Here is a 27,807-nt window from a genome sequence, read left to right on the forward strand (position 1 = left end):
AGAGGCATAGATAGGGTAGACAATCACAACTATATTCCCAGGGTGGAAATGCCCAACCCCAGAGGGCGTAGCTACAAGATAAGAGGGGAAATATAATAGAGATGTGGGGCAAGTTATTTTTACACAGAGGGTGGTGAGTAGCTGGAACGTATTGCCAGGGTTGCTGGTGGAGGCAGATACGATAGTGATGTTTAAGAAGCTGATAAATAGGCACATGGATTTGCAGGAAATGCAGGGTTATGGAGGCAGATGAAATCAGTGTAGCTAGGTTCCCTGTTTGGCACAAACATTGTGGGATGAAGGGCCCGTTCCTGTGTTGTCCTGTTCTATGTTCTTATAAAGCACAAACAGCACGGATCTCTGGGGCACACCACTAGTCACAGACCTCCAGTCCATAAAACAACCTTCCACCACCACCTCTGCTTCCTTCCATGAAGCCAATTCTCTGTCCAGTCAGCTGGCTTTCCCTGGATCCATGCGATCTAACCTTCTGGAGCAGCCACTATGCGGAATTTTATCAAAGGTTTCCTGAAGTCCATACAGACAAAGTCTACAGCTTTGCCCTCAACCTGTTTGGTTACTTCTGCAAAAGCAATTTTAATAAGCAATTGGTTGAAATTCTCTGCTCTGCTAATTGTTTTATGATTCATAATCAGATTTGAATTTTAATGTTGTGTGATTTTCTCTGCCATTTCCTTTATATTGACGTAGTTTGTCCACTTCTACCTCAAACTGAGTGATGTCATGTAAAGGCACCTCACCAAGACTGAATGTTTGTGTTATACGTCTTATTCAGATCTTCCCTCACTTCATCCCAGTCAATGTTCCAGGCTTCATCGATCTCTGCAGGTTTTACTCCATATTTTTCAGCAAACTGCTCATTGAAAGTGTAGAAAACCTTCTTCCAATAGGATGCTGCCTGTGCAGAAATTTCCTGCTGGATGATCCAGGATTTGTAGTAATCATTGACAGTTTGGTAATCCTTGTAAGGTTTCAATTCCCAATTATTGTCGTCATTTCTAAATGATCCATTACCTGCGACTAAAGCTGTGCAGACGTCAGTTACAAGACGTTTGCTCTTCATGGAGCAATATCTACTAAGACCTTCAGGTCTGTGCTGCTTACAAGAGTGCTGTGAATGTACCGGGGTCTCTGAATCACAGAAAACCCCACAGAAAGGACATTTCTTAGTACAATTGAATAACCCTTTGAACAGCTCATCCCTGGGTTTAATGGATAATTCTTCAATCTTTGCTTGGACATCCCAGCCTGTTACGTCACTGAGGAGTCTCTGCTCCACCTCTTCAATAGATGGCAGAACTGCTTCTGCCCATTTCTTGCCATCACCGTCACTGTGAAACAGAACAAGTTTCATTTCATCTTTGGGCATTGAGATCCTGGTCTTTAACTTTTCAACAAACATGTCCAGGAAGCTCTGAACATTTCCAGCAAAGTTCTGCATCACTGCATCCTCAACAATCTCTTTAGCTTTCCCAGTGATCTGTGTGAGGATTCCTTTAGCCAGACGGGTAAACGTGCTCTCTCCATCACGTTGTGTCTTGCAGTGTTCAATAACCTGGTGATGGAGCCAGTCTTTGGCCAAATTCTCAAGGTCAGTGATATACCGGTGATAGTCATGAAATGTATCCCTTTGTTTCAAGTGCACCAGGAGGGCCACAGTGAAGTTGTTGCGGAGACTGTACTTGCTCTCAGGGTCATTTTGTTTCATATCATCCACGATGTTCACACTGAGAGCCTTGAGGGTGGCGTCTGTGAGAGCTGGCAAGAAACAAGATTGTGCAAACCGTTCTGCTTGTCTCTGGTTCGCATCCTGCTCTGTGTAAATATCAATGAAGAGATCAAAGTATTGACCCTTCATGTTTTCCAGTCTTTGCCGCGGGTCGTGTTTCTGGATGAACCTCGTCTGCATCTCTTGGAATCTTGGTACAGCGAAACCACACAGGTGAAGTTTAAACTCAGCCCTGAATTCCTCACTCATTGTGAAGTTTGGGTGTGAAATATTGTTAATTTTCTCCTGTATAATATTCAAAAGATCAATGCAATATTTATTGTCATAATCCATGTCCATTTTTGTGAGGTCACTGATCCATTGATGGCATTCAAGCTCGAGGGGCTGTATTATCATTGCTGCCCGATCAACATCTGATTGTTTGGCGGATATACTGACTGTTTTAGCACGTCTCGTCCATGTCGTGTTGATGTGTTTTCCTTCAATTTGAAAGCACTGAGTTCCCTTTCTACAGAGAGGTTTTCTTTTTAGCATTTCATTAATCACCCTCCCGTGAGTTGCTGTGTTCTCTCTGAGAAGATTTTCAATCTCCAGTTCGATGTTTCTTTCTCTACAGGGCTGATAGTCCAGCTGTGACAGTGTGTCTTGCCACATCTTTCCAAAGGCAGTTTGCAGTTCCTCGTCACCCAACACCTGATTTGCCCCTTTACACTTTAATAAAAGCTCCTTGACCTGTTGTTCGATCTTCTGGTGAAATTTATTCCAAATATCATCCACTTCCTGCAGTCCCACACGTCTGTTCACGGTATCCTTACATCTCTGTATTGAATCGTCCTGAAGCCGTCTGCATAAACTGGAGATACTGAGCTTGAACTCCTCCCTGTATTTCTCCATCAGCTGCACGTTATTAGCCCCACTTTCAAACAGAGCTTTTAGTTTATCCAGAGTCTCAACCTCCCTTTTGTTAATCTCCTTCATGATCTCACGTTCCAGTGTTTGGAGCAGTTGTTTGAGGTCACCACTGGCATTGTTTATTGTGTTTTCAGCCTTGTTTCCCCAGGAATGTGTGAATTTGCGGAGCTCCCACTCCCAGTCCTTGTACTTCACAGAGAGCTGGTTGTAAGCCTCTGCGAACAGACTGTTCTGGAAGCAGAAAATAAAATTCTCATGTTTCACCTGCTCCCAAAGGCCAGTCATCCATTTGGTAAAGTCTGGGATTGTGAAAGCTCCTTGTTCTAGTTTCCCTTTGAGTAAACATTGAATGAGACTCTTCTTCAGTTGGAAGACGTGTTCACTATAGCCAGTGTTGACGGCAGCCATTGGGGGTGTACCTTGCCACAGACCAGGGATGTACCAGTTGTCCTTGTCAGCATCATAGTCCATCACATCATGGAACATTACTCCCTCCACCTTCTCCAGTTTTGCTGCAGCCTCTGTCATCTTATCCAGCTGTTCCAGCAGTTTCTGACGGCCTCTCAGATTGTGATCATGTGCACTCACATCTCCAACATTCTGGTGGACAAATATACACTTTGGTTTTTTCCCCGTCTGGTTCGTGCGGAGTAAGGAATGAACAACAATCTGTAAAATATCTTTCATCTCTGCGATGTTTTCCATGCCTATGTTTACCAACGTTATGTTGCTTAATCCCACCACGAATGTTGCCAGCTCATTGTCGTGTTCGTAGCTGTCTGTTAGTGTTGCAAGTTCTGGGGCTCTCAGCCCCTCCGTGTCAATGACCAGGATGAAGTCACAGCCCAGCTCCTCCGCCAGGCTCCCTGTGACCTTCATCAGCTGCATGTAGGCCCCTCGAGTACATCGGCCGCTGCTCACAGCAAACCGCAAACAGAACATTGTATTGAGGAGCGTGGACTTGCCTGTGCTCTGAACTCCAATCACTGTCAGCACAAACACTCGGGAAGCACGTCCCACCTTCTCGGCCACTGCTTCCAGTACAGCAGTGATCCATGAAACAGGAACGTTGGAGACGTCTCCATCAATGAGCTCCAGTGGGAACCCATCCAGCAACAGTTCAGCAGCAACACCCGGTAACTGAAGCACATGTGGGTGGATCTGTATTTGTTGCTTGATGTTGTGTTGTGTCACTGAGAGTTCATAAACCTGGCCCAGTTCCCTCATGAAGTGCTCAAGTCCCAGGGAACTATCAGTCATCTTCTGATCCATGTCCTTCAGCTCCTTGACCTTCTGCTTTGAGTCTTTGCTCAGTTCTTTATAATCCCTGCGCAATCCTGCCATGATTTCCCTTGATTTACTGTCCAGCATCAGCTTCAGCCACTGCAAGGAAATGGCCCTGTCATCCCCACCAGGACATGTGAGGTGGTCAATGAATATCTGCATCTCCTCCGACAGGCTCTGTCTGAGCTGAGCTTCCCGGATTCTTTTCTTGTCTTTGTCCAACTCGTGGTTATACTTCTCTGTGGTTCTGTCCCCACGGAGTTTCATCCGAGACTTCTCTTTCTCAACTTTAGACAGCCCTTGCCAGGGCTCTCCATGAAAGGGCAGCACTCTCTTTTTATACCCAATGATGTCTGCAGGGTCAAGACTGCCCAGTATTTTGGTCAGGTCCTTGGCCCGTTGTATTTCAGGCTGACGTTCATCGACCTGAATCCCACTTTCTCTCGCAATGTCACCCATTTGTTCCAGACTCAGGAAGCTCTGGTCCCCGTCACTCATTAGAATCACTTGTTTTATCTGGAGACGAAGTTTTTCCACAAGTTTGGCCTCGTTTACATTTGTCCGAACAATGCATTGTTTACGCTGTAACTTCTGATCTACAAACAGTTTATTTGCCTGCTCAGGGGTGATGTTAGTGTTCACTATCAGAATGAGTTTTGCCGGTGACTGTGCGAGTGAGGTGAGGAATTCTCTTTCCTTCTCACCGATAACGTCAATGAAAATAAAGAGAGCAGCAGAGACTTTTGCCAGAAACCGAGTGTGTCCCTGGTAAGTTTCAGCGTCACCTCGGAGGTTGATGAATGCAGCAGCCTCCGGGAAAATGTTTGTGTTGTTCTTCCCAGAAGGTAGATACCAGCTGATCTCAGCCATCCCATCCGATATCCCACGGGGCACATTCCCACATTCCATCTCGGAGTGCAGGAAGATGTTCTGCTGCAGCTGGGTCTGGCTCAAGGTGAGATTGAGGAGTTTGGATTTAGACACCGTGCATCTTCCGAGTCTGAGGAAGGAGACAGTTGGCACGGGTGCTGTCACGATGGGCATCTCCACAACGGGGCTGCTCGCCTTGGTAGATTGTGGGCACCACATTTTAACAATGGGCCTCATCGCCCAGAGGAGAAGGGTGGCACCAGGCCCTTCCATGGGTCCCCTCACCTTGTCCCTGGGGTAACTGTGACCTTCCGGCAGCAGAAAGGGTAATGCAAGTTGGCACAGAGACATCTTCAGCATCAGTTCCTGCTGGAGAGAGTGGTCGGCACAGAGGAAAATGGCAGCAATGATATCCAGAGGGTTAAACCCAGAATCTCCTGGCCCTTGTGGTTCATCGTCACCATCTTCGTCTTCCGAGGACCGAGCAGGGGGCCATTCAGGATTCCTCGCCAGTGAATTAGCTGAGAGGATCCTTTGGAGAAATCGCCAAGGAAGATCTTCTGGTCGAGTTGGTTTGTTGTCGTCCAGTTTACCCCAGGATACCTCCCGCATGGACGTCAGTGACAGTTTGTGAGGATAATGATCCTGTAAACCCAAATCCCTCACAAGTTCAGAACATTTATTTGCAGTTTGTGGTGGGCTCACATTTAGAGATTGATTATTTCCAGCTGGTGGATCACCAGCCATTCCCTGTGGGAGACCTGGTGAATGCCGGTGAGATGGATCCTCTGACTCCCTGCTGTCGCCATGGTCGGCCTCTCTCTGTGGTTTGGACGTCAGGTCCTTGGCCCGTTGTATTTCAGGCTGATGTTCATCGACCTGAATCCCACTTTTTCTCGCAATGTCACCCATTTGTTCCAGACTCAGGAAGCTCTGGTCCCCGTCCATCACTAGAATCACTTGTTGTATCTGAGAACGAAGTTCTTCCACAAGTTTGGCCTTGTTTACATTTGTCCGAACAATGCTTTGTTGAGGTTGTAACTTCAGATCTTTGAACAGTTTCTTTACCTGCTCAGGGGTGATGTGGTGCTCACTGATGTTAGTGTTCACTATCAGAAAGAGTTTTGCCGGTGACTGTGCAAGAGAGGTGAGGAATTCTCTTTCCTTCTCACCGATAACGTCAATGAAAATAAAGAGAGCAGCAGAGACTTTTGCCAGAAACCGAGTGTGTCCCTGGTAAGTTTCAGCATCACCTCGGAGGTTGATGAATGCAGCAGCCTCCGGGAAAATGTCCGTGTTGCTCTTCCCAGAAGGTAGATACCAGCTGATCTCAGCCATCCCATCCGATATCCCACGGGGCACATTCCCACATTCCATCCCGGAGTGCGGGAAGATGTTCTGTTGCAGCTGGGTCTGGCTCAAGGTGAGATTGAGGAGTTTGGATTTGGACACCGTGCACCTTCCGAGTCTGAGGAAGGAGACAGTTGGCACGGTTGCTGTCACGATGGGCATCTCCACAACGGGGCTGTTCCCTGTGGGAGATTGTGGGCACCACATTTTAACAATGGGCCTCATGGCCCAGAGGAGAAGGGTGGCACCAGGCCCTTCCATGGGTCCCCTCACCTTGTCCCTGGGGTAACTGTGACCTTCCGGCAGGAGAAAGGGTAATGCAAGTTGGCACAGAGACATCTTCAGCATCAGTTCCTGCTGGAGAGAGTGGTCGGCACAGAGGAAAATGGCACCAATGATATCCAGAGGGTTAATCCCAGAATCTCCTGGCCCTTGTGGTTCATCGTCACCATCTTCGTCTTCCGAGGATTGAGCAGGGGGCCATTCAGGATTCCTCGCCAGTGAATTAGCTGAGAGGATCATTTGGAGAAATCGCCAAGGAAGATCTTCTGGTCGAGTTGGTTTGCTGTCATCCAGTTTATCCCAGCATATCTCCCGCATGGACGTCAGTGACAGTTTGTGAGGATAATGATCCTGTAAACCTAAATCCCTCACAAGTTGTAGGGGGCTCAGATTTTCAGATTGGTAATTTCCAGCTTGTGGAACACTATTCATTCCCTGTGGGAGACCTGGTGAATGCCGGTGAGATGGATCCTCTGACTGCCTGCTGTCTCCAGTGTCGGCCTCTCTCTGTGGTTTGGACGTCAGGTCCTTGGCTTCTTGTATTTCAGGATGATGTTCATTGACACGAATCCCACTTTCCCTCACAATGTCACCCGTTTGCTCCAGACTCGGGAAGCTCTGATCCCTGTCCCTCATCCATGTTACTTGTTGTATCGAAGAATTACATTTTTCTACAAGTGTTGCCTCACTTACATTTGTCTGAGAAACACATTGTTGTGGTTGTAACTTTGTAAAGTTATTTCCAGCTAATGGATCACCAGTCATTCCCTGTGGGAGACCTGGTGAATGCCGGTGAGATGGATCCTCTGATCCCCAACTGTCTCCATGGTCAACCTCTCTCTGTGGTTTGGATGTCAGGCCCTTGGCCCGTTGTATTTCAGGATGATGTTCATCGACCTGAATCCCACTTTCTCTCGCAATGTCACCCATTTGTTCCAGACTCAGGAAGCTCTGGTCCCCGTCCATCACTAGAATCACTTGTTCTATCTGGGATCGAAGTTCTTCCACAAGTTCGGCCTCGTTTACATTTGTCCGAACAATGCATTGTTGAGGTTTCAACTTCAGATCTTTAAACAGTTTCTCTACCTGCTCAGGGGTGATGTGTTGCTGACTGATGTTAGTGTTCACTATCAGAAAGAGTTTTGCCGGTGACTGTGCGAGTGAGTTGAGGAATTCTCTTTCCTTCTCACCGATAACGTCAATGAAAATAAAGAGAGCAGCAGAGACTTTTGCCAGAAACCGAGTGTGTCCCTGGTAAGTTTCAGCGTCACCTCGGAGGTTGATGAATGCAGCAGCCTCCGGGAAAATGTCCGTGTTGCTCTTCCCAGAAGGTAGATACCAGCTGATCTCAGCTATCCCATCCGATATCCCACGGGGCACATTCCCACATTCCATCCCGGAGTGCAGGAAGATGTTCTGCTGCAGCTGGGTCTGGCTCAAGGTGAGATTGAGGATTTTGGATTTGGACACCGTGCATCTTCCGAGTCTGAGGAAGGAGACAGTTGGCACGGTTACTGTCACGATGGGCATCTCCACAACGGGGCTGCTCCCTGTGGGAGATTGTGGGCACCACATTTTAACAATGGGCCTCATGGCCCAGAGGAGAAGGGTGGCATCAGGCCCTTCCATGGGTCCCCTCACCTTGTCCCTGGTGTAACTGTGCCCTTCCGGCAGCAGAAATGGTAATGCAAGTTGGCACAGAGACATCTTCAGCATCAGTTCCTGCTGGAGAGAGTGGTCGGCACAGAGGAAAATGGCAGCAATGATATCCAGAGGGTTAATCCCAGAAATCTCTGGCCCTTTCACTTCAAAGAAATCGTACAAATCTTCAACATCATCTTTCTTGTCTTCCAAGGACTGATGAGGGGGCCATTCAGGATTCCTCGCCAGTGAATTAGCTGAGAGGATCATTTGGAGAAATCGCCAAGGAAGATCTTCTGGTCGAGTTGGTTTGTTGTCGTCCAGTTTACCCCAGGATACCTCCCGCATTGACACCAGTGACAGTTTGTGAGGATAATGATCCTGTAAACCCAAATCCCTCACAAGTTGTGGAGGGTTCAGGTTTTCAGACCAGCTATTTACTGTTGATGAAACACTCGCCATTCCCACTGACTGGGTGAATGTACTTCCTGGGATCTGTATGCTCTTTCCCAGAGAGGTGGTTCTTGTCCTGGAATTCCCAGGATGTCAGGGCTCCTGTTTTGTATATTGCAGTTTGGTGAATCTTCACCAGTTGTACATTTCTGTCCCAGTATCTACCTTGAGGCCTGGGCTCCTATTCCACAATATAGCACGGTGCCTGGATACTGGCCCAGGATTTATCGAGTTGTCCGGTCTCCTGTCCCGGGATATTTCACAGAGCTCAGATGTGTTGGGGTGCTGGAGTTCCTATCCTGGGATCACAGGGCTGGTCACCTCTTTGGCTCTGACTGACGATCCTCTTGTTGTATTGGCACCGTGTGTTTCAAGTACAGTCAGTGTGTGATCATCGTGGGTACCTGGAATTGGTCACCAGAATTATACATGGCCTTGGAATTGGATTATTATTGTCACATGTATCAAGATAGTGAAAAACTCTGCATACTATCCAGTCAAATCATACCATACATGATACAATGAAGCCTTACAAAAGTACAAGTAGCACAAAAATAAATATACCAGTGTAGAATGTAGTCTACCGTGTTGCAGTTATAGTGACAGTGCAGATTAAAAAGTACAAGAACCTCAATGAGCTATTGCTGTTGGTTTATTATTGGTATTACTGTTGTTAGATTGTGAGACTAGGATTATCCCTTTATTTTATGGGAGGACCATTCAACAAACTGACAGAAGCAGGGAAGTAGCCTCTGCCTGACGGAAGAGTGGGAAATGAGGGAATGACCCTGGTGTGAGCGGTCTTTGATTATGTTGGCTATTTTCCTGGGGCAGCGTGAAATGTTAATGTAGTCCATGGTTGGGGGGGGGGGGGGGGGGAGAGACTGGTCTGTGTGATGGATTGGAATATGTCCACAACTCTGCAATATCTTATGGTCTTGGGCAGAGAAGTTTCCAAACCAAGTCGTAATGCATTTGGATAGAATGCTTTCTGCTGTGTATCTTTTTTGAGGCCACATCTGAAGGACTGTGTGCAAACCTCGTGCCCTTACCTAATGAAAGGTGCACTTTCTATAGAGGGAGTGCATTGAAGATTCTCCAGACAGATTCCTGCGGTAAAATCAGAGAATCCGGGAAGTGCTCACAGATTTAGGCAGCGTCTGTGGAGAGAAAAACAGTCCAAGTTTCAGGTTTACAAGGGTTTGTCACATGAGGAGAAATAGAGTAATGCTGCCCTCTATTCTTGGTGTTCAAAAGACTGAGCGATCTTGTAGAAACTTGTGAAATTCTACCTTGATAGACTGGACACAGGGAGGAGGTTTCTCCTGGCTGTGGTTTCCAGGGCCAGGGGCACAATCTCAGGGTAAGGGTGGGCTATAAATGACCTAGATGAGGAGAAACCTCTTCACCTGGAGGTTGGTGTATCTTCAGAGTTCTCGACCCCAGAGTTCTCTGGAGACTCAGTCACTGAGTTCATTCAAAACAGTGATTGGTTGAATCCTACAGGCCAAGGGAACTAAGTCGGCAGCAGTGGTGAGTGAGGAGGACCTGGAAGAGAGGATCTGGAGAGACGGATGCATAAATAGATCTCACCCAGCTCCCGGAGTCCAGCAACAGAGCTGGAGGGGATGTCACAAATCAGACAGTGATGCCTGGCAGTGGTGGCAGTGACATGGTGAGTAACAAATGTGGATAATTCTGTCTCTGCTTCCTACCATCATTCACTGATGTAAGAGCAAAGGTAGAGGTGGTAAATTGTAACAGGTAGAATTGAGAGGAAGAAGGTGGTTAGTGTAATCAGCACTCTAAATTAAAGTGAGTGACAAAGGGCTTAGTCCAAGGTGCCCAATGTGGGGAATTGGAAATTTCCAGTTTCCTGTTGGCCATGTGTGCAGGAGGGATGATCCGCTTCAGCCCCTGACTCAATGCATTGGCCATTTGAAGTCATAGATTCATAGAGCTGTATGACACAGAAACAGGCCATTTGGATGAATTCCACCATGTTGCCCAACCAAGCGAGTCCCTCTTGCCTGTTCCTTGCTGATATCCCTCCAAATCTTTCCTATCCATGTACCTGTCCCAGTATCTTTGAAAGGATGTAATTGTACCAGCCTCCACTTTTCCTCCTAGCAGCACGATCCATAAACGCACCATCCTGTGTGGAAATAATGGCCCTCGGATCCCTTTTCCAATCTTTCCCCTCTCACCTTGGACCTGTGCCCTCTAGTTTTAGAATCCCCTATCCTGGTCAAAAAGACTGGATTTTTACCGTTTCTATGTCACCCCTCAGCCTCCTGCACTCCAGGGTAAACAGGCCCAGCATACCTAGCACAGTATTTGTGGATATCAGGTATATTTGAGGACCCTGTAGGAGGCTAGTGAAGAAATTGTATGGGCTCTGGCTGAGACATTTGAATGAATCATCACTAGACAGGGGTGAGGTGCGGAGACTGGAGGGTAGCTAATGTTGTGCCTCTATTTAAGATGAAGTGTAAGGAGAAACATGGGAACTATGGACATCTGTGGTGGACAATTCACGAGAAAGTCAGAGTGTCATACAGCATGGAAACAGGCCCTTCGGCCCAACTTGGCCATGCTAACCAAGATGTCCCATCTAAACTGGCCTCCCTGTGTGCATTTGGCCCATATCCTTCTAAACCTTTCCTATCCATGTACCTGTCTAAATGTCTTTAATGTTGTAACAGTACCTGCCTCAACTACCTCTTCAGGCAGCTTGTTCCATACACCCACCACCTTCTGTGTGAAATAGTTGCCCCAGATGTTTCTATTAAATCTTTCCCCTCATGATCTTATACACCTCCCTATGATTACCCCTCATCCCCCTGTGCTCCAAGGAATAAAGTCCTAGACTGCTCAGCCTCTCCCTATAGCTCAGTCCTGGCAACATCCTCTTAAATCTTTTTTGCACTTTCCAGCTTTCCATCTCTACAACAGGGTGACCAAAACTGTTGTGAGAAATTATGTGATCAACGAAAATTTCAAAACTCATATAAAAAACTGCATGGGCCGCGGGTGTTGGATAGCCGGGGCTGAAGCAGCGGCGGGAACAGATGCCGGGAGCGAGGCTGGCTAGTGTTTGCCGGGTTGGCGAGTGTTTGCCGGGCTGGCAAGTGTTTGCCAGGCTGGCGAGTGTTTACTGGGCTGGCGAGTCTCTCGTTGCAGCTCCGGCTATGGAGCAGCTTCAGTGCAAGATTCCCGGGCCGTCGGAGGTGTCGGAATCGTTGCGCCGCTGCCGTTATAGTCTCTGTGCGGAAGCGACAAAGACTCGCAAAGGGAGGGAGAGAGAGAGGGGAAGGAGACAGAGAGACAGGGGGGGGGGTAGAGGGGGAAAAAGATGGGGAGAGAGAGGAGGAAGAGGGAGAGAGAGAGATAGAGAGGGGGAGAGAGGTAGGGGGGAGAGAGGAGAGAGGGGAGGGGGAGAGTGTGGTGGGAGAGAAGGGGAAGGGAGAGGGGGTTAGAGGAGAGAGGGTAGGAGAGAAGGGGAGAGGGAGGGGGAGAGAGAGGGGCGGTAAAGAGAGAGGGGGAAGAGGGAGAGAGGTAGAGAGGGGGGGAAAGAGAGAAACGGGAGAGAGAGAGATGAGGAGGCAAAGAGAAAGAGGAGATAGAGAGAGGAGAAAGAGAGAGAGGGGAGAGAGGGTAGAGAGAGCAAGGGGGAGAGTGAGGTGGGAAGGAGAGAGAGGGGGAGAGAGAGGGGGGAGAGAGAGAGAGAGGGGACATAGAGAGGTGAGAGAGAAAGGTGAGAGAGAGAGGGGAGAAAGTGTGTGGAGAGAGCGAGAGGGGGGAGAGAGAGTGAGAGAGAAGAAAGAGGGGGGAGAGAGAGTTAGGGGAAAGAGAGGGGGAGCGAGAGTTAGGGGAAAGAAAGGGGAGAGAGAGGAGAGAGGGTGAAGGGGGAGAGAGGAGCGAGGGTGCGAGAGAGAGGGGGTGAGTGAGGTGGGAGGGAGAGAGACGAAGACAGGAGATAGAGAGAGAGGGGAGAGAAGAGAGGGGAAGGGGAGAGAGAGGGGGGGAGACAGGGGAGAGAGAGAGGAGGGGGAGAGAGAGAGGAGGGGAGAGAGAGAGGTGAGGGGGGGATGAGAGGAGAGAGAGCGGAATAAAGGGGCGAGAGAGATGGGAGAGAGGTGGGAGAGAGAGGGGAGGGAGAGAGAGGCAGGGCTGCCAACTCTCATGCATTGAGCATGAGAATCACGCATTTCGCCAAATTCTCACGCTGATCACAAATTTCTCACGCTCTGTCGTGAGAAATTCTGTGATCAACGAATATTTCAAAACTCATATCAACTGCATGGGCCACGGGTGTTGGAAGCAGAAGCAGAAGCAGCGGCGGGGACAGATGCGGATGGGGAGCGGGGCTGGTGAGTGTTTGCCGGGCTGGCGAGTCGCTCACTGCAGCTCCGGCAATGGAGCGGTCTCAGTGCAAGAGTCCCAGGCTGTCGGAGGCGTCTCGAAGCGTTGCTCCGCTGCCGTGAGTGCCAAATTCGCCCAGGTGATCGGCATGCATCAGGCTGCGGCTCGGTGCATCCTGGAGGACAGCCAGTGGCTACTGGAAGTACCAAGCACTGGGTAGAAACGGTGGAAGATAGTGGACTTCAAATGGAAGTGGCTGGATAAAGCATCCTGCTTGTCTGCTACATTTTCACTTACTGTAACTGCAAGAAAAATGTTCCCGATGTTGGGGGCATTCAGAACCAGGGGTCACAGTTTAAGAATAAAGGGTAGGCCAGTTAGGACTGAGATGAGGACAAACTTTCTTCACGTAGAGAGTTATGAATCTGTGGAATTCTCTGCCACAGAAGGCAGTGCAGGCCAATTTACTGGATGTTTTCAAGAGAGAGTTACATTTAGTTCTTGGGGCTAATGAAATCAAGGGAAACAGGAAAGAGGGTACACAAAAATGCTGGAGAAACTCAGCGCGTGCAGCAGCATCTATGGAGCGAAGGAAATAGGCGAAGTTTTGGGCCGAAACCCTTCTTCAGACTGATGGGGGGTGGGGGGGAGAAGGAAGGAAAAAGGGAGGAGGAGGAGCCCGAGGGCGGGGGGATGGGAGGAGACAGCTCGAGGGTTAAGGAAGGGGAGGAGACAGCAAGGATAGCAAAATTGGGAGAATTCAATGTTCAATGCCACCGGGCGCAAGCAACCCAGGCGGAATATGAGGTGCTGTTCCTCCAGTTTCCGGTGTTGCTCACTGGCAATGGAGGAGACCCAGGACAGAGAGGTCGGATTGGGAATGGGAGGGGGAGTTGAAGTGCTGAGCCACCGGGAGTTCAGGTAGGTTATAGCGGACTGAGCGGAGGTGTTCGGCGAAACGATCGCCCAACCTCCGCCTAGTCTCACCGATGTAAATCAGCTGACATCTAGAGCAGCGGATGCAGTAGATGAGGTTGGAGGAGATACAGGTGAACCTTTGTCGCACCTGGAACGACTGCTTGGGTCCTTGAATGGAATCGAGGGGGGAGGTGAAGGGACAGGTGTTACATTTCTTGCGGTTGCAACGGAAAGTGCCCGGGGAGGGGGTGGTACGGAAGGGAAGGGAAGAATTGACAAGGGAGTTGCGGAGGGAGCGGTCTTTGGGGAAGGCAGACATGGGGGGAGATGGGAAGATGTGGCGAGTGGTGGGGCCACGTTGGAGGTGGCGGAAATGGTGGAGGATTATTTGTTGTATTTGCAATGTCCTCGCTCTTCAGGGAACGGGGATTCCCCTCCGCCACCATAGATGAGGTTCGCACCAGGGTCTCATCCATACCCCGCAACACTGCTCTCTCTCCCCATCCCCACACTCGCAACAAGGGCAGAGTCCTCCTAGTCCTCACCTTTCACCCCACCAGCCGGAAAATACAACAAATAATCCTCCGCCATTTCCGCCACCTCCCAATGCTCAGCGCTTCATGTTTCGGAGTTGGCTAATGTTATTAATTTGTAATTAGCCTGATTTGTAATTAGTTGACAAAACCTTAATTTATTATTCCAGAATATCCAGGGGGATGGGATAAGTTAATATTAAAATGACATGCAAGGTGTCAGGCTGTCTGTCACAACATACAGCCCCGATAACCCATTATTTCCTTCAGTTAAATATTTGGAAGGTAGCACTATTGCCATTTGCCACTCAACTATTATGTTTGTTTACCTCACTGACTATTTCTAAACACCCCCCCCCAAATTCCTTTGACAGGTTGAATAGAAATGTCCCCAATCTCATTGTTTTATTAATTCAACGCGTAGATGAACATCCTCAAGGAGTGTAATCAGATGGAAACTGATTCAGATGCGATGTTTAAGAGCTTGTTCAAAGAAGGGGCATATTTTAAAGGAGTGACAGATATACCTGCAGGGGAATGTGTGAGGAGGTTATTATTTGTCTTTAGTTTTAGCTTGAAACAGGACATCTGAAGATTCAAAGTTTAATATAGTAATTGTGCTGATACTGACTCTAACCAACCACGTAATGAACATCATCCGTTCCGGAGGTTTTATTTAAACTTCACTTGGATTTAAATCACTTCAATGTAAAAGTAATTGGAAAGGGGAGCATTGGAACAAAAATTTGCCTTTGGTACATATTAACTGTAATATAATAATGTATGCATGTTGATAGGTGCAATCGAAACAAAGATCTTTTTATCATTGTGTTATGAATGCCACAGAAAATATTATGTACTCTCAAGATCACATTAAATAGAATATTATTGCTTAAATGTATAGTTATTGGACTTTGCATTTCGGAAAAGTCCCAGCTGAGAGGAAGACAGCAAAATATTGAAAATATTGGGGGTGAAAATGACTTCAGGACAGTTTGTTAGGAAAATGAAAGAAATGGTAACAGAATACTTATACAGCTGAGTGAGTATAATTTTATGGATGAGAAATTGTGTTCAACCAATTGATGACTTCTTTGACAAAGTAACTAGCAAGTTAGATAACAAGAAAGCCAATTCCGGAAGTGGCGGCGCTGTGATACAGCTGCGGCTCGCCTGCAGTCTGTCTGTTTTTACTTTTTATGTTGTTTTTTTTTGTCTAGTTTAGTAATTTTTTTGGTTATTAGGTGGTGTTATGTGTGTGGGGGGAGGGTGAAACAGAGCTTTCTGTCTCTCCCTTCGGGGGAATGCGACTTTTTGTCGTATCCCCCTTCTCTTCCCCCGTCTGCGCTGAGGCCTAATGGCGGAGCTGGCGGCCTCCAACCTGCGACCGACCTCGAGGGTCCGGAGGTAGAGCCAGCCAGGACTCACCAACGCGAGGCTGGCCGTCTTCGAGCTGTGGCGACGTCCGGGTAGCGGCATGACTCGGCGCTCCGGTGAGGGCGGACGGTGCGGAGCTGAGACACTCCTGTGCGGCCGGCGCGGCTACCGGCTGGAAGGCGCTCCCGTGTGAGCAGCCCGGTGCGGGGCTGAGACGCTGCCGTGTGGGCGGACCGGCTCCCGGCTGGAAGGTGCTTCCGTGGGGGCAGCCCGGTGCGGGGCTGAGACGCTGCCTTGTGGGCGGCCCGGTGCGGGGCAGAGACGGTGCTCCGGCGGCTGAGGCGACGGCGACCTGGATCCGGGGCTCGGCCGCGGGCCAATGGAGGACAATGTCGGGAGCTCGCAGGTCACAGGCTGGTGCCTGTTTTCCGGAGCACCCGTTGCAACAGCTGCGGGCAGCTTCGACCACCCCCGGGCCGCGGAGCTTGAACCGCGGGACTGATGCCATCGCCCGGTGGGGTATCGCCTCGGCGCAGAGGGAGAAGAGGAGGGAAGAGACAGTAACTCTAAGACTTTTGCCTCCATCACAGTGAGGAGGTGTTTGGTGAACTCACTGTGGTGGATGTTAATTTGTGTTTATTGTGTTTTGTTATTATTACATGTATGGCTGCAGGCAACAGCATTTCGTTCAGACCGAAAGGTCTGAATGACAAATAAAGGATTCAATTCAATTCAATTCAATGAAGTGCCCCATAAAAGATAAGCACTTGTGGACTTGAACGTAATAGGTTAAGTCCAGGGGGGGTCAGATATGGGGCTTTATGTGTGGACCAGATATATTGCCAGTGCAGAGGGGCTAGGAGCAAGGCCAAGTGTGCATCCAGAGTCAAGATCTGGAATAGTACTAGGTGTGCAGTCAATGCTGGGACAATGGGAGTGTTCAGCACTGGGAACCTAAGCAGGTAAGCAGATATGATCAGGGTAGAATGGGGGGGGGGCAGGTGTAAGGCTGGACTCAGGGTCAGGAATGAGAGAAGGTATGCAACTGGAGTCAGGGTCAGGAGGAGTACAAGGTGTGCAGTGAGACCCAGGTTGGTTAACATGGGCCAAGTGTTTGATTATAATCTGATTTTCATACATGAATATACTACGATCATTCATGTGCTGCACGTGTTGTTCAGAGCCTGGGCTCTACTGCGAAATGTAATTAGGAATGTATTTTAGTCTAACCTTATTCACAGCTAATCCAATTTAAAGCATATATATTGCATTCAAGTGTGAGTTAAAAGTCTCGCCACAGTATGCACCATATTGCACAATTTCAAGCTGAAAAATGCAAAAGCTCCCTACCAATGGGAGGGGGAGACACCCTCCTCCCACACCCTCCCCCGGTTGCTACGCTCCCTCGGGCTTGGTCTCTTGCAATTTCTCACTCCCAACACTCACCCAATGTTGGCAGCCCTGTGAATGCAGTTCCTGAACACACTCATCATTTCCACCCATCGATGCCCTTAACACTTTGGTAGTCCTAGTCTGTATAAAGAAATTTAAAATATCCTATTACGACCAGTCTGCTGTTTATACAACTCTCCACAATCTCCTGCCATATTTCCTCTAATTCCTGTTGCCTATTTGGAGGCCTATAGAACGGCTTCAATGAGATGATCATCTCCTCCTTATTTCTCAGCTCCCCCCATAAACCAGGTTGTGCAGGACTCCCTCCCTCGTGGCCATCCTTGGAAGGGGATGGAGGGCAGAGGGGTAGTGGAGGTGGAGGAGGGATGGAGGGGGTGTGTCGTGCGTCGACCCAAGCTCTCGGCAGCTCTCGGGAGTTCTCGGGAAAGCCGAGCCGAGGCGCTAGCATGCGTCGATCTTTGGAAGCCCTTGGGATTTGCAGAACAGAGCCCACTTGTTCATTCTTTCTACATCTTTTGTACAACCGGGGGGGGGTTAACATAACTCGCAGCTCATGCAAAATCAGTGCCAGCAGGCTGCGCTCTGAAAACTCTGCGCAGCTGGCCGCGAGGAGCAGAGGCATTATGACGTCATCTTGCTCGTTAGATTTATAAAAGATATCAGATTTGTGAACAATTTGAAGAAATAAATGGGGAAATAATGAATCAAATTTTCAGGAGGCGATTTTTGAGATCATGAGGTAAATCTCTACCGGAATATGTATTTTCACCGTTAGTGTGCTGGGTTTTCGAGGAGAAGTGAATCACAGAAAAAGTCACAAACACACAAGCAAACAGACAAATACGTAAACATCCAAGAGTTTTATAATAATACTAGACTAAGTGGGACCCGTTGGGTCCCATGTTCACACGGGTGGGCTGGTCCCCCAACGCAATATTCCACCTCTCCTCCAATTCTAATATTGATGGCCAGTGGGGGGGCTTTCTGGAGCACTGGTATAGGTTCTTGGGGTGGCAGCTCAGTCCCTCAAGCCTGATGTGCTGGCAGCTCACTCACGGCTAGTGGGCTGGCAGTTGACTCATGGCTATTCCTTGAAATTACATTTCTAGCAGGGTGCAAGGCCACCAAATTCAAATCCATTTTCCTACCATTTCAGGCAGGGTGCAAGGCCACCGAATTCAAGTGCAGTTTCATACCACTTCAAGCAGGGTGCAAGGCCAACCAATTCAAGTACAGTTTCATACCACTTCAAGCTGGATCCAAGGCCACCAAATTCAAGTGCAGTTTCATACCATTTCAAGCAGGGTGCAAGGCCACCAAATTCAAATGCAGCTTCATACCATTTCATGCAGGGTACAACGCCACCACATTCAAATGCGGTTTCATACCATTTCATGCATGGTGCAAGGCCACCACATTCAAATGCAGTTTCATACCATTTCAAGCAGGGTGAAACCACCATAAAACCACACAATACACCAAACTCACAGTTCAGTAGACATTCAGTGTGTTCAGTTGATTCACAGCTCAGACAGAGTCGTGACCTCTCCCTCCCCCATCATGCAGAGACTAAGCCACACCCACACTTCTGGGTTTTATAACCCCTCCCCCTCCGACCGGAAAAGGTATGGCCTTCATGGCGTGATTGACAGGAGAGAGATTCTCAACATTTTTTAAACACTAATAACACTTTTATTTTTCATTGATGGGAAGAATCCTCTGCGCCTGCTGAGGGGAGGGGGACTAAGATGGCCAAAAATCACAGCCGTAAGTGGTAGCGTTTTATCTAAAATCAATATACAGTGCAAACAGGAAGTTACCCAAAGCAGCCAAACCACCATTTGCAGTAGTGCCTTTTAACTTCAAGCCAAAGCACCGAAACCACCATTTGCAGGAGTGCATTTTAACTTCAAGCCAAAGCACCCAATCCACCATTTGTAGTAAGTAGTGCCTTTCAACCAAGCCAAAGCAACCAAGCCGCCATTTGCAGTAAGTAGTGCCTTTCAACTTCAAGCCAAAGCAACCAAGCCGCCATTTGCAGTAAGTAGTGCCTCTCAACTTCAATCCAAAGCACCCAAGCCGCCATTTGCAGTAAGTAGTGCCTTGCAACTTCAAGCCAAAACACCCAAGCCGCCATTTGCAATGGCTTTCAACTTCAAGCCAAAGCACCCAAACCACCATTTGCAGGAGTGCCTTTTAACTTCAAGCCAAAGCACCCAAACCACCATTTGCAGGAGTGCCTTTCAACTTCAAGCCAAAGCACCCAAACCATCATTTGCAGAAGTGCCTTATAAATTCAAGCAAAAGCACCCAAACCGCCATTTGAAGGAGTGCCTTTCAACTTCAAGCCAAAGCACCCAATCCACCATTTGCAGTAAGTAGTGCCTTTCAACTTCAAGCCAAAGCTCTCAAGCCGCCATTTGCAGTAAGTAGTGCCTTTCAACTTCAAGCCAAAGCAACCAAGCCGCCATTTGCAGTAAGTAGTGCCTTTCAACTTCAAGCCAAAGCAACCAAGCCGCCATTTGCAGTAAGTAGTGCCTTTCAACTTCAAGCCAAAGCAACCAAGCCGCCATTTGCAGTAAGTAGTGCCTTTCAACTTCAAGCCAAAGCACCCAAGTCACCATTTGCAGTAAGTGGTGCCTTTCAACTTCAAGCCAAAGCACCCAAGCCACCACTTGCAGTAAGTAGTGCCTTTCAACTTCAAGCCAAAGCACCGAAGCCACCATTTGCAGTAAGTAGGGCCTTTCAACTTCAAGCCAAAGCACCAAAGCCACTATTTGCAGTAAGTAGTGCCTTTCAACTTCAAGCCAAAGCACCCAAGCCGCCACTTGCAGTAAGTAGTGCCTTTCAACTTCAAGCCAAAGCACCGAAGCCACCATTTAACAATTTTGATGGGTACATGGATCAGACAAGTTTTGAGGGATATGGACCAAGCGCAGGCAGGTGGGACTAGTGTAGCTGGGACATTGTTGGCCAGTGTGAGCAAGTTGGGCCAACTTTCCACAGGGCTCGGTGTTGGGGACGTTACTCTTCGCGTTTTATATTAATGATTTGGACGAGGAGATTTGGGGCCAAGTTTGCAGATGATATGAAGATAGGTGGAGGGGCAGGTAGTGTAGAGAAAGTAGGGACCCTGCAGAAGGACTTGGACAGGTTGGGAGAGTGGGTAGAGAAGTGGCAGATGGAATATAGTGTAGCAAAGTGTGGAGTCGTGCATTTTAGTAGTAGGAATAAAGGCGTAGTCTATTTTCTAAAAGGGGAGAGAATCCAGAAATCGGAGGTATAAAGGGACTTGGGAGTGCTGGTGCAGGATTCCCAAAACGTTAATTTGCAAGTGGAATTAGTAGTAAGGAAGGCAAACGCATTAGAATACAAAAACAGGGATGTACTGCCGAGGCTCTATAAAGCACTGGTCAGGCCACATTTGGAGTATTGTCAGCAAATTTGGGCACCACATCTGAGGATGTGCTAGCTCTGGAGAGGGTCCAGAGCAGGTTTACAAGAATGATCCCTGGAATGGGTAGGTTAACCTATGATGAGCGTTTGACGGCACTGGACCTGTACTCGCTGGAGGTTAGAAGAATGAGGACATACAGAATAGTGAAAGGCTTGGACAGAGTGGATATGGAGAGGATGTTTCCACAAGTGGGAGAATCTAGGACCAGAGGCCATAGCCCCAGAATAAAAGGATGTACATTTAGATTCTAGGACTAGAGGTCATAGCCTCAGAATTAAAGGATGTTCCTTTAGGAAGGAGATGAGGAGGAATTTCTTTAGTCAGAGGATGGTGAATCTGTGGAATTCTTTGCCACAGAAGGCTGTAGAGGCCAAGTCAATGGATATTTTTATGACAGTTAGATAGATTCTTGATTAGTATGGGTGTCAAAGTCGGCAGAATGGGGTTGGGAGAGATAGATCAGCCATGATTGAATGCCTGAGTAGACTTGATGGGCCGAATGGTCTGATTCTGCTCCTATCATTTATGACCTGATGACCCGTTCACATGAGGGTCATAGAGTGATACTGCGTGTAAACAGGCCCTTCGGCCCAACTTGCCAACACCGGCCAACATGTCCCAGCTACACTGGTCCCAACTGCCAGCATTTGGCCCATATCCCTCCAAACCTGTCCTATCGATGTACCTGTCTAAATCTTTCTTAAATGTTGGGATAGTCCCTGCCTCAACTACCTCCTCTGGCAGCTTCTTCCCTGCATTTACCACCATTTGTGTGAAAAAGTTACCCCTCAGATTCCTATTCAATCTTTTCCATCTCAGCAACGTCTTATACAACTGCAACATGACCTCCTAACTTCTATACTCAAAACTCTGATGAAGGCCAATGTGCCAAAAGCCTATCTGGTCACCTTATCTGCCTGTGACTCAACCTTCAAGTAACCTGCACCTGCACTCCTAGATCCCTCTGCTCGACAACACTACCCAGAGATCTACCATTTACTGTGTAGGTCCTGCCCTTGTTCGACATCCCAAAATGCAATATCTCACATTTCTCTCCATTAAATTCCATCATCCATTCCTCTGCCCGCCTGCCCAATTGATCAAGATCTTATCGAATGCCTTACTGAAATCCATGTACACAACGTCTACAGCTCTGCCCTCATCGATCTTTTTGGTCACGTCTTCAAAAAAATAAATAAGATTTGTGGAGGTACACAAAATTGCTGGGGAAACTCAGCGGGTGCAGCAGCATCTATGGAGCGAAGGAAATAGGCGACGTTTCGGGCCGAAACGTCGCCTTTTCCTTCGCTCCATAGATGCTGCTGCACCCGCTGAGTTTCCCCAGCAATTTTGTGTACCTTCGATATTCCAGCATCTGCAGTTCCCTTTTGAACAATAAGATTTGTGATTTGTGTCTCCTGCTTCAGCTCCAGTACATTATACTGTACATCTGACAATAGACAATATGTGCAGGAGTAGGGCATTCGGCACTTCGAGCCAGCACCGCCATTCAATGCGATCATGGCTGATCATCGTCAATCTGGAGCTGAAGATGGTCTCACTGAGGATCATCCATGGTGCTGAGGACATTGTGGATGGCATGTAGAGTGAGCTGGTCACCCTGTAAACAATGGGTAGAAATGCAGTGGGTGCCCACCAGGGATCAGTGGGCACAGGTGGGTGCTGCAGGAGACCGTCCCTCTGTTAAACAGGTAGACCATATTGGATACGTTTGGGGGAAGCCTCTTTGGATGGGAAGAAACGGGCATGTTTGTGGCACTGAGACTAGCTCAGCTGCACAATGAGCGAGGACAAAGATCAGCAGAGCTGCAGGAAATAGGGGCTCAATTGTAAAGGGAGCAGGTGAGTGAACAAGACCCTTGAATCCTGTGTTGTCCTCCTGGTGACAGGTACATGAATATCTCAAAACGGTTGCAGTACATTCTCATCAGCGAGGATAACCAGTCAGTGGTTGTAATATGCGTCACAAGTAACACAAGTAACAAGTAGCCTTTATTGTCATTCAGACCTTGCGGTCTGAACGAAATTTAGTTGCCTTGCAGTCCTACATATAGTAAAAATGACAAAACACACAATAAACACAAATTAACATCCACCACAGTGAGTTCACCAGGCACCTCCTCACTGTGGTGGAAGGCAAAAGTCTTAAGTCTTTGTCTCATCCCTTCTTATTCTCACTCTGACACCATCATGTCACCACCAATGACATGTAAATAAGGGATCAATGGCTACAGGATGAAATTGTCAGTTACACAGAGTGGTGGTGCACTGAAAAGGTGCTATTCCTTGCAGTGCAGGAGGCTGAGGTGTGATATTATAGAGATAAATATAATCATGAGGGGATATTGTGAATGCACTGAGTCTTTACCCGGGGTAAAGGAATCAAGAACCAGAGTTATTTGGTTTAAGGTGAGAGGGGAAAGATTTAATAGGAGCCTGATGGACAACTTTTCATTCAGTGGGTAGTGAGAACATGGAATGTGTTGCCAGAGGGGGTAGTTAGGGCAAGTACTATAACAATATTTAAAAGACATTTGGACAGGTACATGGATAGAAAAGGTTTAAAGGGATAGAAACATAGAAAATAGGTGGAGTAGTAGGCCATTCGGCCCTTCGAGCCTGCACCACCATTCAATATGATCATGGCTGATCATCCAACTCAGTATCCTGTACCTGCTTTCTCTCCATACCCTCTGATCCCTAGCCACAAGGGCCACATCTAACTCCCTCTTAAATATAGCCAATGGACTGGCCTCAACTACATTCTGTGGCAGAGATTTTCACAGATTCACCACTCTCTGTGTAAAAAATGTTTTTTTCATCTCAGTCCTAAAAGATTTCCCTTTATCCTTAAACTGTGACCCCTTGTTCTGGACTTCCCCAACATCGGAAACAATCTTCCTGCATCTAGCCTGTCCAACCCCTTAAGAATTTTGTATGTTTCCATAAGATCCCCCCTCAATCTTCTAAATTCTAGCGAGTACAAGCTGAGTCTATCCAGTCTTTCTTCATATGAAAGTCCTGACATTTCAGGAATCAGTCTGGTGAACATAGAAAATAGGTGCAGGAGGAGGCCATTCGGCCTTTCGAGCCTGCACCGCCATTCGATATGATCATGGCTGATCATCCAACTCAGTATCCCACCCCTGCCTTCTCTCCATACCCCCTGATCCTTTTAGCCACAAGGGCCACATCTAACTCCCTCTTAAATATAGCCAATGAACTGGCCTCAACTACGTTCTGTGGCAGAGAATTCCACAGATTCACCACTCTCTGAGTAAAAAATGATTTTCTCATCTCGGTCCTAAAAGACTTCCCTCTTATCCTTAAACTGTGACAGGGCTCGAAATTAACGGTTGCCCGGGTGCCAATGCCCACTCAAAGTGCCGCCGGGCAACCTAAACGGCGAGTCATTTTGCCCGGCTTGGCAACTTAGTTTGTACCGAAGATAGACACAAAAAACTGGAGTAACTCCGCGTGTCCGGCAGCATCTCTGGAGAAAAGGAACGTGACGTTTTGTGTCGGCGACGGTTGTGGGAAAGATGCTAAGTGTGGCGTGACGGAGGGTCGGAGCGAATGTTGGGCCCCGCACAGCAGCAGCGGCGGCGGCGACGGTTCCATCTCCTCCCCCTTCCCGCACCCCGCCCCGCCCGGCCTGTTAGCGGCCGCTGCTGCCACTCCGCCAACCAAAGATTATAGAGGAGCCAACGGTGCTTTCAAAACAGACCCTTGGAGGAGGGAGGTGTCGGTCAGAGGCGGAAGTAGAGTAGGGGGGGGGGGGTGATTGGAGGAGGGAGACGAGCCAAAACACTCTCGGCAGCCCTGCACCGCAGCCAGGACCGATCCCGGTCTCCGACGCTGCAATCGCTGCCGAACCGCCACTGGACCATCCCCGTCCCCACCCGAGAGCCTCCACACGCCCGGGGGTGGCCAGAGGCGTCGGGAGTCAGACGGGCATGGCGCCCCCGGACCCCCAGCCAGCACAAAACCCAGCTCACTCTGCCTGTCCCGCCAGGTTAACCAACAGCCATGTGTGGATTGAGACAGGGCTGTAGGCTAGACAGGCAGCTGAGTTGTATTTAGCACTGGATTGAGCTGAAATTACCGTTCACAGAAGCCTCCGAATCCTCGCTCGTGTGTGTGTGTGCGCATGCGCGCGCGGCCTCCAAGATATTCTGTCCATGGTTGCGATTTCCGTGCCTGACAGGTGTTGTCCGAGGAGCGTTGGCCTTCCTTCCTTCCCACCTCCTCTGCCCCTTCCCCTCTCCCTCCCTCCCTCCCTCCCTCCCTCCCTCCCTCCCTCCCTCCCTCCCTCCCTCCCTCCCTCCCTCCCTCCCTCCCTCCCCCCCCTTCTCCCCATATCCCTTGATTCCACTAGCCCCTAGAGCTCTATCTAACTCTCTCTTAAATCCATCCAATGACTTGGCCTCCACTGCCCTCTGTGGCAGGGAATTCCACAAATTTACAACACTCTGGGAGAGAGAGAAGATAGAAAGTTTTGTTCTCACCTCAGTCATAAACGGCTTCCCCTTTATTCTAAGACTGTGGCCCCTGGTTCTGGACTCGTCCAACATTGGGAACATTTTTCCTGCATCTAGGTTGTCCAGTCCTTTTATAATTTTATATGTTTCTATAAGACACCCCCTCATCCTTCTAAACTCCAGTGAATACAAGCCTAGTCTTTTCAATCTTTTCTCATATGACAGTCCCGCCATCCCAGGGATCAATCTCGTGAACCTACGCTGCACTGCCTCAATCACAAAAATGTCCTTCCTCAAATTCGGAGACCAAAACTGGACACAATACTCCATATGTGGTCTCATCAGAGCCCTATACAACTGCAGAAGAACCTCTTTACTCCTATACTGAAATCCTCTTGTTATGAAGGCCAACATTCCATTAGCTTTAAAGGTACACAAAATTGCTGGAGGAACTCAGCGGGTGCAGCAGCATCTATGGAGCGAAGGAAATAGGCGACGTTTCGGGCCGAAACCCTTCTTCAGACTCAGAATTCTTCAGATTCCATTAGCTTTCTTCACTGCCTGCTGTATCTCCACGCCAACTTTCAGTGACTGGTGTACAAGGACGCCCAGGTCTCGCTGCACCTCCCCCTTGCCAAACCTAACCCCATTGAGATAATAATCTGCCCCCTTATTTTTGCTGCCAAAGTGGATAACCTCACATTTATCTATATTATACTGCATTTGCCATGCATCTGCTCACTCACTCAACCTGTTCAGGTCACCCTGCAACCTCCTAACATCCTCTTCACAGTTCACACTGCCACCCAGCTTTGTGTCATCCGCAAACTCGCTAGTGTTGCTCATAATTCCCTCTTCCAAATCATTAATATATATGGTAAATAGTAGCGGCCCCAAAACCGAGCCTTGCGGCACTCCACTCGCCACTGCCTGCCATTGTGAAATGGACTCGTTCACTCCTCATCTTTGCTTCCGGTCTGACAACCAATTTTCTATCCATGTCAACACCCTACCCCCAATACCATGTGCTCTAATTTTAGTCACCGGTCTCCCGTGCGGGACCTTATCAAAGGCTTTCTGAAGGTCTAGATACACTGCATCCACTGGCATCCCTTCATGCATTTTACTTGTTACTTTATTGGGCTGAAGGTAGACACAAAAAGCTGGAGTAACTCAGCGGGACAGGCAGAATCTCTGGAGAGAAGGAATGGGTGATGTTTCGGATCGAGACCCTTCTTCAGACTTGCCTAAAGGATCTGTTACCGTGCTGTATGACACTAATCAGGCTCTTTGGCCCACCATGTCCATGCATCTTTGCCCATATATATTAATCCATTTGCCCGCATTAGATTTGTATCCTTCCATGCATTACATAGCAGAATCATGAGCAGGACATTCAAGATTGTAATCTCTGCATTGTTTCTGGTGTCACATGCTCCTGAATATAGGAATACAAAGATAGGCCAGATGAATATGTGGCCAAAGGGATGATGTAGGAGGGAGGGCTTTGGATGTTGGGACATAGACATTTCTGGAATGGGTGCAACCTATACAAGCAGGTCAGTTTGCACCTGAATGGGGCAAGGTCCAATATTCTTGCTGGCAGTTTTACCCCTATTTATTGTTGAGAAGGTTTGAAACTAATTTGGTCGGGGGAAATGGGACTTAGACTACATGTGTGATTGAGGGTAAGTTTCAGTCAATTGTAGAAACACTAGGTCAGTCATTAGGTAGAACTGACATGGGAATGATGTTGTACATGGTAGGATGAGAAGGTCAAATTACATATTTTTGTAAAGATTCTGACCAGTAAAGCAGATTAACTTAACGCTGATCAGCATGTGGGTATATGGTATTTTTGCAATCACTGAGACATAGTTGAAAGACCAGCAAACTCAATGTTAAAAGGTATAGAAGTTCCAGGCATGACAAGGGCAGTGTAAGAGGAGAGAACATTGCATGATTTGTGAAGGACATCATCATTGCACTAATGAGGGAGGATGATTGAGCAGGCACTTCAAATGCAACAATATGGGTAGAGGTTAAAACAGGGGAGTAGATTCCCAACAGTTAGCAGAAGATAGAGGGGCAAATATCAAGGAAAATTGCAGAGAGAAATTGTATTGGAATAATCGGGGCTTTGAATTTCCCCAGTATTGTGGGATCATCTTCATGAGATAGGATTACAGACGGTAGAGTTTTTAAAGCGTATCCAAGAATGTTTTTTGTGCCAGAAGATAGATAGTCCACCTATGGATGGGGCCATGCTGGGCATAGTCCTATGGAATGGTCAGATAAATGGGTGAGTGTCAGTTGGTGAGCACTTTGGCATTAGTGGCCGTATCTCAGTAAGTTTCTGTTTGGGTTTAAACCTCAGCAGAATCAGTTTGACTTCACAATCACTCCCAACACGGTCGCTCCCACTCTACCTGGCCCTCCTTCTATACCTCCGTTGTGGCAATCCCACAGCTGCTGCCGGTCTCCGTCCCCTCTCTTGTCCTTACCTCTCACTAGAGTTGTATCAGTGGCTCCGATCACACGATCTCACCGCTCACGCTCTGCCAGAAATAACATTGGAAGGTGAGTGAACTGAACACCAGAGACAGCACTGAATAAGTGTAACACAGACCAATAGACAGCAAAACGCACAGTGACTGATTACCAGCTCCTTCCTTCAGTGTCCCGCACAGGGGACTG

At 48.2% G+C, this 27,807-nt stretch overlaps 1 protein-coding gene across 1 annotated transcript; it reads right to left on the reverse strand.

Annotated features, from left to right (window-relative positions):
- LOC116989020 (interferon-induced very large GTPase 1-like) lies at positions 1-27,786 on the reverse strand. Its single transcript, XM_033046175.1, has 3 exons — positions 27,558-27,786; positions 9,595-9,702; positions 1-8,946 (listed from the first exon to the last, which is right to left on the reverse strand). Exon 3 carries the CDS (start codon positions 8,549-8,551, stop codon positions 758-760), a length of 7,794 nt encoding a protein of 2,597 aa, XP_032902066.1. The 5' UTR covers positions 8,552-8,946; positions 9,595-9,702; positions 27,558-27,786; the 3' UTR covers positions 1-757.
- Positions 27,787-27,807: the final 21 nt, after the last annotated feature.

Source organism: Amblyraja radiata, chromosome 1, assembly GCF_010909765.2.
Source record: "Amblyraja radiata isolate CabotCenter1 chromosome 1, sAmbRad1.1.pri, whole genome shotgun sequence".
Taxonomy (NCBI): Eukaryota; Metazoa; Chordata; class Chondrichthyes; order Rajiformes; family Rajidae; genus Amblyraja; species Amblyraja radiata.